This window comes from Emys orbicularis, chromosome 22 (assembly GCF_028017835.1).
Source record: "Emys orbicularis isolate rEmyOrb1 chromosome 22, rEmyOrb1.hap1, whole genome shotgun sequence".
NCBI lineage: Eukaryota > Metazoa > Chordata > Testudines > Emydidae > Emys > Emys orbicularis.
Genome location: NC_088704.1, coordinates 11,378,984 through 11,388,255, shown reverse-complemented (window position 1 = coordinate 11,388,255; position 9,272 = coordinate 11,378,984). Strand labels below are relative to the sequence as shown.

The 9,272-nt window shown below is 50.5% G+C and overlaps 1 protein-coding gene across 1 annotated transcript; it reads right to left on the bottom strand.

Moving 5' to 3' along the window:
* Positions 1–6,494: 6,494 nt before the first annotated feature.
* LOC135893343 (natriuretic peptides A-like) lies at positions 6,495–7,443 on the bottom strand. Its single transcript, XM_065421137.1, has 3 exons — positions 7,309–7,443; positions 6,832–7,161; positions 6,495–6,554 (listed from the first exon to the last, which is right to left on the bottom strand). The coding sequence occupies exons 1-3, from the start codon at positions 7,441–7,443 to the stop codon at positions 6,495–6,497; spliced, it is 525 nt and encodes a 174-aa protein (XP_065277209.1).
* Between the last annotated feature and the right edge of the window lie 1,829 nt (positions 7,444–9,272).

Here is a 9,272-nt window from a genome sequence, read left to right as displayed (position 1 = left end):
AGAGTCTGTGATCTGCCAGCTGAGTTTGTCTGGGGAAGCTCTATGTTCCTGTGCTGGGCAGCGCTCGTGAGGGCTGTGGCAGAGCACAGCAAACTCTAACTTCTCTAAGGTAAGAGGTAGTGTGCACAGAGCAGAAGTGCCCTTCATTAAGCAAGTCTCTTTTAGGAATTGGTGACGCTTTCCCCTGCAGCCCAGGTGGTGGGTGGCTGAGTAGGTACAGGGAGATCCAGTCTCTGGGGGTATCTACACCATACAAAGAGCCAAATCATAGGAGCTGGTTGCAGTTTGTGTTGTAGATAGGAGATAACTGTTGTATCTGCATTACAGCCTGGAGGAAAGAAGTTCCCCTGACTCCATTCTGACATGTATAGTGGAGGATGAGCCCCCAGCGGGCAGGGCAGGGCTCACCTACATATTGGTTGATTCACTTTGGAGATTTTCTTTAGTCACTTCCAATGAAATCCAGCAAACCCTTCCCTGGGTCTTGTCTTTTCCTTTCTATCTCCCCTCTTCCAAGACTGGCGGCAGACTTCCTGTGAAGCCCTGTTCCTCCCTGAGTCTGGAGCAGAGGCCTTGGCTCTCCTTGCATATCCTGCTGAGTGGAGAGGGAGGAGCCTTGCTACATGTCATGCAAAACTTCCCTTCTTCAGCAAGTGACTTTCACCCTCCTGGGTCCATCTGGTTATAGCAGGTACCATCCGAGTTCTGCATTCCAGCCCGGGTGGCGTCCTGTGTGACCGGGGTGCATGGAACACGTTCCTCACACCTTCCCCGCCTCTTCTCTCCCTCCCCCCCCCCCCCACCCCCTGGCAGCTGGTCAGTCTCCTCCACCATTCCAAATAGCCTGTGTGCTCAGAAGAACCTTCCAGGGTAGCCCAAATGGTGTGTGTTGATCCTTCAGCTCCCCAGAGCGAAGTAAAGGCATCTTCCCAGGGCCAGCACCTATCTTGTACCCCTTCCCCTTGGGCTCCATAGCTGTGCTGGGAGTGGCACCCTCGTACTTCTTCAGGCCCATCTGAAATATGACTCAGTCCCAGCTGCCCATGCAGTTCTTCAGGGAGATCTTTAGTTAATGGAGTCTAAATGACTGTCAAGCGGGTTGACTTTGGCTTGTGCTTTTGACTTAGGGGGTGCCTTACTCTACCTAAGTTGACTAAGGGTCTTCAGCCTGTTTCACCCATATCTAGAGCGGGCTTGTCAATAACTCACTTTTCCTGCGCTTTGGGGCAGGAGGAGTACTGGTTTCCATGGCTTGAAAGAGACTGAACTGGTCCAAGAAACTCCAGGACATATCCCCTCCCCCATTCTCCCCCAAGGTGAACTGGAAGTTTGAAATACATGTGTGTTGCACTAGGTTCTGGCACCTAGACAGTCCCACAGTGCAGTAAAGCAATCCCACTTCATTAGGGTTACCTTAGCGATCGGGCATTTAAGGCACAAACCACAAGATGCGGCAGCCATGTACACCCTCTATCTCTTCATAAGCCCAGTGAGATCCGGTCCCTCTCCCTCTACTCAGTTGCTGTGTGAGAGTTCACTTACCTCCCTGCCCCCCCCCCCCCTCCAAAAATAGGGCTTGTTAACGTTGTCAGTCGCCTTTGCCAGTCATGTCCTGTTTATTCAGTACATGAGTCGTGGCAGTATATTTTGCCACACCATGTCTTGGCCTCACTAATGAGGTCATGGAGCTAGGAATCCCAGGCAAGCTGAGCTGAAACATCTTGCTCAGGTATGTCTGGACACCAGCTCTGTCTTCCCTTACGAAGGGTGCGGACTCCACCCCGTGCTCGGCTGCACCTGCTCTGCCTAAGCATCCATCTTACTAAAAACCTATCGCTCGAGGAAACCAGTTCCTTTCGCTGGTGCAGCCAGGAGAACGTAACTGGCCACTATGGCACTCTGCTAGCCGCTTTAAAGAAATTCACAAATAGACTCGCCAGGTGTGCTCAACAATATTGCATAGAGCCCATCGCAGGGAAAGTTCCTCTTTCAGAAATGAAGGGGTGCCTGGATGCTCTTCTCTGAGTGGGATTCTGAGATGCAGTCCAGCCAGCGGCTCTGGCATGTGCCACTTACGAAGGGTGCAAAGGATCCCGGATCCTCTCCTCAGTTGAGACTGCTCAAACTTAGCTGACCACTGAACTCCCTTCTCGCAAACCTTAACTGCTTCTGGTCTGGCACTGATTGCTAAACAGCTGACAAAGAAACTCTACAGGTGCCTGTTATTCTTATCAGAGTAACACTAAGGGGGAGAGTCCATATAGTGGATCAGTGTTGATGGCAGAAGCTTGGAATAGTAGAGGGTGCTGTCTCCTGCTTCCTGTGCAGTGTTAACGCAGGGTAGCAAGTCTTAACTCCTCTGTACTATGAGCCATGCCAGGGGCAGCCACTTATCATTTGTTTTGCACTGTTTTGTTACGAGATGATGTAAGCTGATTCCACGGTGTATATAAACTGTATTTTTGTTAAATTTGTATGAATATATTTTTTATTTGAACTTTGGCACTTGGGATGTCGTCTTGTAACCATAACGTCTGAGAGTAAAATGTTGTCGTGTGTCCTTCTGCACCTGCTGGGCTCTGTGATCTTCTTCCTCCCCGTTGGATGGTTTGTTTAAACTTTATTTATTCCTCCCAATAATAAAAATGTTCCAACAGCCATAGATCTAAGAACCTGTTTTCAAGGGAGGAAGCCATGAATGCAGTTTACTATAAGCTTTTTGGCCAGGGCCCTTGGCTGTTTGTATTGGAAGGCACACTACAACTTGGTCTCGCCCTACTGTTTCAGATAACTGGTCAGTCTAGGTCCATCTCCTCTGACAGGGGCCAGTTCCAGCTGCTTATGAGAAAGGAGGACGCCTCCCCCTAGGCAACCTTTTCCTTCTCACCCTGCCGCCCCTCTTCCCCAGAGATCAGGATTTGGTTTGGGTAATTCTGGAGGTTCTAACTACCCATCCCACTGTCTGATCCTTTTTGGAATCCTTGCCAAGTTCATGCCCAATATATTAATTTCAGCAGGACGATACCTCCAATTCCGTACTCGGTGACTTCATGGGAGAGCTTTGTCGTTGACTTCAGTGGCAACAGGATTGGTCCTACATGGTTTATAGATGGTCCCTTCTGCAGTGGAGAGGATATTCTGCTCTCTTAGCTGGCCTCCCTCCCCCACCCCAGTAAGCTTATAAAAGGATCTAAGTATCCAGCTGTTTCCTTCGCGAAGGCAGGTTTGGGTATTGCTGGCACCCTAATGTCATCCTTAGTGCTTGTAGGGGGGCTGGGGCTGGGGCTGGCTTTACTGTATCTCAAGTAGCTGTGCTACCATCTCTGTCCAATAGAAAACACGAGCTGAAACAAAACTCGGCCGTCGTCCCAGTAGTAGTTGCCATAAGGCAGAGCTGCCTAAGGTGTGTCCTAAAATGTCATTCGTGGAGGTGGCAGCCGCAAGTGCAGCCCCCCTCTCCCTCCTTTGCATGTGAGCTGTAGCACGACGATGGTAGTAACGGCCTCTTAGTTCTCCGCATCCTATGCGACACTCTTGCTGTGCGTTGATTTATTTTAACCTTCGACTGTATGCAGATGCTGCCCTCTGCCTCCTGCTGCGTCACCAACCTACACTCTCCTGGGTGGGCGGGATGGAAATTGGCACCAAGCATCGTCTTTTGGCAGGGAGCCACTGCAGTGGTTGGGCCCGAGGGACTGACAGGGACACACCTGCTCCCCCCCCCCCCCCCCGCCCCAAGGGAGCGGGGAAGTTCAAAATTTGGTTGAGTGGCTGTGGGCTAAAGTGCAGCTCCTGTGGTCCTGGTCTCTTGCGCTTCCACTCAGGAGCTGGGGAAGACATGCTGGCTGGGAGGAAAACTCCTTTACTCAATCTGCACTTACTCCTCCTCGTCACAGATGCACTGGCATGGGGATGGAGGTGGGAATGGGAGCTGCCTCTTTTTCAATTTCTTTCTCCGATGTAATGTAAAAAAATGGGGAAACGGTCTACTTCTCTTAAAAGGGAGCTAGGCCACCCTGTGCTATGGGACATCACTTGACAGCTCAGTGCATCTTCAGTTTAAAAACATCCCCAGCAGGCGTGAAACAGATGCCAGGCACTTGGCTACAGCATTGTCAGCTTAGGGACTGTGCCGAGGTGTCAGGATTGTATGTAGGTGGGGGGGTTATTTTTTCATAGGACAGAAGCAGCAAGTGTCTTGCTTGGAGAAGAAAGGCGTAAGCTGGTTATAGATAACGGTGTTTGGTTTTATACTCTGCACAGTTGAGTTAATACAGCAGCTATAATACCGTTATGCTTAAACCAGCCCCTGCCTGTACTCAGACTTAAATGGGGTTTATAGGCTTATTAATCCGAGCGCTTGTTAGGAGACCCACAATACCTTTCAGTTGCTAATATTTAGCGGGTACATTAGTGCAGGCCGGTGAGATTTTGTTGTGGTCCTCTTAACTGAATATGAGCTACATTTTTACACACACAGACAGGTCATGCAGGGTATGGAAAAATTAACACAGCCTTTTATTGCACTCATTTATTTGATGAAAGAAACAGACCTGCACTTTCTGTCCAAGGTGCTGAAATCTGGGCTGGAATTCTTTTCAGTGACAAGGGACTAAAATTATCCTTTAACCCTTACACTTCAGGGAGAAAGCCAACATCCTGTACATTGTTTGACTCATAGTGCCGGGGGGGGGCAGAGGGGGGAAATTGTTTGCAAATGGGTGAAGCCAGATGGCAGCTGAGTTTCGCCTACTGTCCCTGCTGCAACATAAGTTACCAGCGAGGAGCTAAGAAGATGCAGTTGACTTTGGAAGAGCTTCGATGTCCAGGGATCTGAGGAAGAAGATTAGGATTGCCCCCATCTCCAGGTATAGCTTCAAAACTGAAGGAGAGAGAAAAAGACAAGTAAATGTAGGGGTGGTACATTTCTTTATTCTTTGGGGGGTTATTTGTACTATCGGAGCATAACCTACTGGTGAGCGTGTAACAGATAGGGAACTTTAGCTCAAGTACATCAGCTTCTGCTTTTAGCTTTGAAGTTCCCTGGTTCAATCACCAGTGTGTTGCTCAAACAGTGGTCATCATAATAGCACCTAAAGTTACGGAGAGCGGGCTCCCGGTGCGCTAGGTACTACACACACACACACACACACACACACCCAAGAGACTACAGTCAAGGCAGCTAGAGAGGGGGAGAATTATTATCCCTATTTAACAGAGCGGGAGTTGGGCTACAAAGAGATGAAGTCACTTGTCACACAGGAAGTCTGTGGCAGAGCCAGGATTTGACCCTCGATCTCCTGAGTCCCACCACTCAACAATCCTTGCTCTTAAAAACCAGCTGAATCAGAACGAATGCAAGGCAGGATTTTAAAGGGTGGATAAAGACAGGAGCAACTTAAGCAGCCACTGGTGCATCAGCAGCCCCTTCCCATTGAGAAGCCCGGCAGCATCCCTTTTTTCTCCTATTTTTTTTCCCTCCGGGTCCCTTTCCCCCATCCTCCAGCTGGGCTGCTGCGGTGTTAAATGTTTGGGCCCCTCTGTCCTGAACTCATCACAAAAGAGGATGGAAGCTGGTTCCTTTTTAGTAGCTCATTTAAGCTTTGAGAGGAGCCTTCCCGTGGTTTGTGACTAGCTGGGATCGTAAAGTGGTGTGAAGGTAACACATCGTACTGTGTGCTGCCCGTGATCCTGAACAGTGCCAGAGCGGGGCTACTTGAGCAGAATAGCTAGAGCTCGGCTAAGACAGGAGTAAGATGTGGTGGTTAAGGCATAAATGTTTAAATCCTTGAATCACACAAAGAGCAATGAGGCACTGGAATTGTTCAGTGTGGTTCACCGGGGGCTAACCTTTCATCATTACGAAGTGTTATCAGGTGAGACCAGGACCTTGAAGAGGCGAGTTAGCTACTATGATGACTGTGCAGTCAGTGTAGACAAGGCCAATTGTGTTCAGTGCCATGCTGGGACTCGGGTGTAACCAGGACTAGCTAACATGATGCTGTACAGGATTTGCCCTGGTCTATGCTGACTGCAAAGTTGTCCGCCTCGTGCTGGTTGATCCTCTGAGGCTGGGATCTAACCTAGTAAATTTTGCATCGAGGACGTGCCCCGTGAACGATGTGCTGAAATGAAGAAAAGGCGGCATTTGAATCTGAAGAGTGAGGGAAACTTACTGGCCCTGATACCTTTTAAATAGCAGACGAGTCTCCCATGGGAAGAAGAGGTAGAAACTCCCTCAGGTTGGATTGTAAAAACTCGACCGAGCAGAATGCTCGATGTTGAAGGGGGACAATGCTGTACTGACCCCCAAGAGATGGGCTTTGATTTCTATGGTCCTTACTGTGGAAGATTCCGTTGCTCTGGAATCAAATGCATCCTTCTTGAAAGGATTCTATCTAGGGTGGTTCTTGTGGCTGGTGTCTGAGTGCACCATTCCACCGGGGTTATGTGTTCTCACTGCAGCACTTTATGTTAAATTAGGGAACTGACTGCTAGGGACTCAGCCAGAAAAGGACGCAGTCTTCATTATCGTTTCTAAAAATTGAAATTTCCTAAAAGTTCAGAAAAGACACGTAAGAGAGAGGCTCACTGTAGCTAGAGCCCCCAACCCATTTTAAGTCCCACTGTTTTTTAAATTATCCACCTGGACGCTGCAGCACAAGAACAAGAGAGTTGGCGTAGGAGACCCCTCAAAATCCATCTTTTAACCTGAACTAGACAGTCCACCTTGACTTCCTGGGAACTCTGCCCAGAGCGTAACATTGCTTCATCCTTACTCTATTGCCCCAGCTGTGCTTGAGTCATCTAGCCATTCCCTCTCCCTCTTACCCGGTAGCTGTTGCATCCAAGTCCGCTCTGGGCTCCTATTCTATCTATCCGTTGGCCAAAGCAATCCGAGAACCTTCTCGTGCTGCGTGGCGAGTTCAGCAGTGCTCGTAGCTTGCTCCTCAGGGCAGACGGAGGTTTCTCGGGCAGCTCCCAGCTGTTGCGCCCATAGGCAAGGCCTTCTCTTTGGGGTCTAACGTAGTCGCTGTTCCTTGGAGCAAGGGGGCGTGAGGCATCTCCTGGGGCTTCCTCATCCTGTTCCTTCATTTCTTGGGACAGACCTGCCTCTGCTTCTTCTGATGGGAGCTTGTCCTCCAGGCGGTCCAGCAGGGTCTGAAATGCAGAGAGGCAGCGGGGGAGATAGCGTTTAACCCTAGAATTGCCCTAGGGGACGGAGTGAGTGGCAAAGCAGTGCACACCTTCCCCGCTCCCCCAGCCCTTGGTTACATGGCGTTCTGACAGTGATGCCTGCTGCCCTACCTTGAAGTCAGCCAGTTCAGCAGCGGAGGCCGAGCTGTACATGGGATGAGCTTTGGCTCCTCCTTGGGGCTTCCTGCTGAACAGCAGCAGTAGCAGCAGCGGGAACCGCAGGGCAGCAGCAGTCAACGAGCCCATGCTGTCGTCCAAGTTCTCCTCTCGCCTCCAGTGGTTTGCCCCCTCTCGCTGATGGGCTGCGAGCTTGACCCCTCCCTTTTTATACGTGCAGAGTCAGAAGGAGTCACGCCCAAGGAATGAAGCCCGCCGCATTCTGTCACTTGCCCGCGATAAAGGATCTTGAGACCGGAGCTGGCAGAAGATTCCCTTTTAAAGTTATCCATCCCCTTGGGGCGGCGAAGGCTCGTCGGCTCCAGCGGGAATGACAGTGCGAGGACCGCATTCCTGTTGATTTGTCTCAAGAGGTTTCACACTTCAAAGGTGTGAGAGAAGCACCAAAAAACATCCCCCTTTATCTCTCAGCAGTGCCTCCGGATTCTTGTTCCTTAACGATGGAAACAATGAGGCAAGTGTTGGACAACTGGCCAGCAAGCCTCGAATGGGCATCGTGGTGGGGGATGCAGGAGAATTGGCTGCAGAGTTGCCATTAAAGCCAGGGACCTAGACACATGGGGCCAGGTCCTCAGCTGGTGTAAATCAACACAGCTCTTTGGGGCCGGATCTCTATAGATTGGCTGAGCTCCATTAATTCCTGCACCAGCTGAGAATCTGTCCCTTCTGTCCCATTCCTTGCAGACCCAGAACCGTTTAACACTCCTGTCAGCGTGATGACAGGGCTTCCAGCTCGTGCTTCCGGAGGCCTGGGATTTCATTCAAGAATGGTGCTAGGAAGGAAGCTGGAGGGGGGTTAGTCAAGTGTGCGGGAGGAGAGAAAACTTTTCAAAGGCTCTTTTTGAAAAGATCCAGCCTCCTTTTTTGAGCAAAGCCTGCAGCCCGGGCGTGCAAGAAGTGTGTAGGATGCCAGGGCAATTTTGTATTTCAGACCCATGCCTTGTAACTGGAACCTGTAAATTGAAGGACAAGACACTGTTGGATTTTGAATTTCCTTTCACGTTTACCACTAGAATACATTAGCAAGTGATTCTGAAGATGTTACCGTCGAATTTAGGGAGAAGTCAGGTGTCACTAGGGCAAGGGACGGGGGATTCTGTAGGACTGGGCAGCTCTGGCCCCTTTGGTACCTTAGTCAAGAAATGGGACCTCTCGGCCTCAATCTCCCCCTTTGGTAATGGCGGTGATAACACTTCCCTCCCTCCTGGGGTGTTGTGAGCTTTAGCTGATGTTTATAATGCATGCGAAGAGTCTTGGGTGAGGAAGGGGAGATATTTTCGGAAGCTGCTTCTGTAGCTGGGCTGAATCGTTACTTGGAATCTAATCTAGGGTTGCTGTTTTTAACATCAGCCCTTAATTTGCACGGGTAGCTGTTTGCCCCAAGGGCAGCCTGGGGCTAGACAGTCTGCAGGGGGTTTGCCATTCCAAGCTACGCCAAATCCCTCTCTCCCAGCCGCATCGCCTTGCAGTCCTCCCCAGCTGAACGCTTTGCAGAGGAGGAGAGTTACTGGCTCAGTTGCCTGACTCCCCACGCCTGGTCTTTAGCTGTAGTTTTAATTCCTGACCAATAGCCCCACCTCAGGCTTCCCCTTGAGGGGGTCTCTTTAGAGTGGGGGAGAACTTTGCTCTGCTCCGATGCCCATGCTGGGCCCAACAGAATCTCTCCAGCCATTTCAGTCTGTTACCGGACCCTCCATTCCTTCCTTCCCTTCCCCTAACTGCCTCTGAAAGGTGCCAGTGTGAGCGGTCTCCTGAATCTCCATGCGCCAGCAGCTTCCACCACACCCCCGCAGCTCTGCTAGTTAACTAACAAGCCCACGGGGGATGGTGAATAGGACTCGGTGCTTATTGTGGGGCCCACGCGCTGCCCTTGGAGTGAGTCTAAGCAGCAAAGACTT

What these genes read in the sequence shown, in the direction of transcription:
- LOC135893343 (XM_065421137.1), bottom strand. Translation starts at nt 7,443, where the DNA reads ATGGGCTCGTTGACTGCTGCTGCCCTGCGGTTCCCGCTGCTGCTACTG. An exon ending in CTGAACTGGCTGACTTCAAG is followed by an intron (nt 7,162 to 7,308) that starts GTAGGGCAGCAG and finishes TCTGCATTTCAG; the next exon opens with ACCCTGCTGGACCGCCTGGA. An exon ending in TTGGATGCAACAGCTACCGG is followed by an intron (nt 6,555 to 6,831) that starts GTAAGAGGGAGA and finishes CTGAACTTTTAG; the next exon opens with GAAATTTCAATTTTTAGAAA.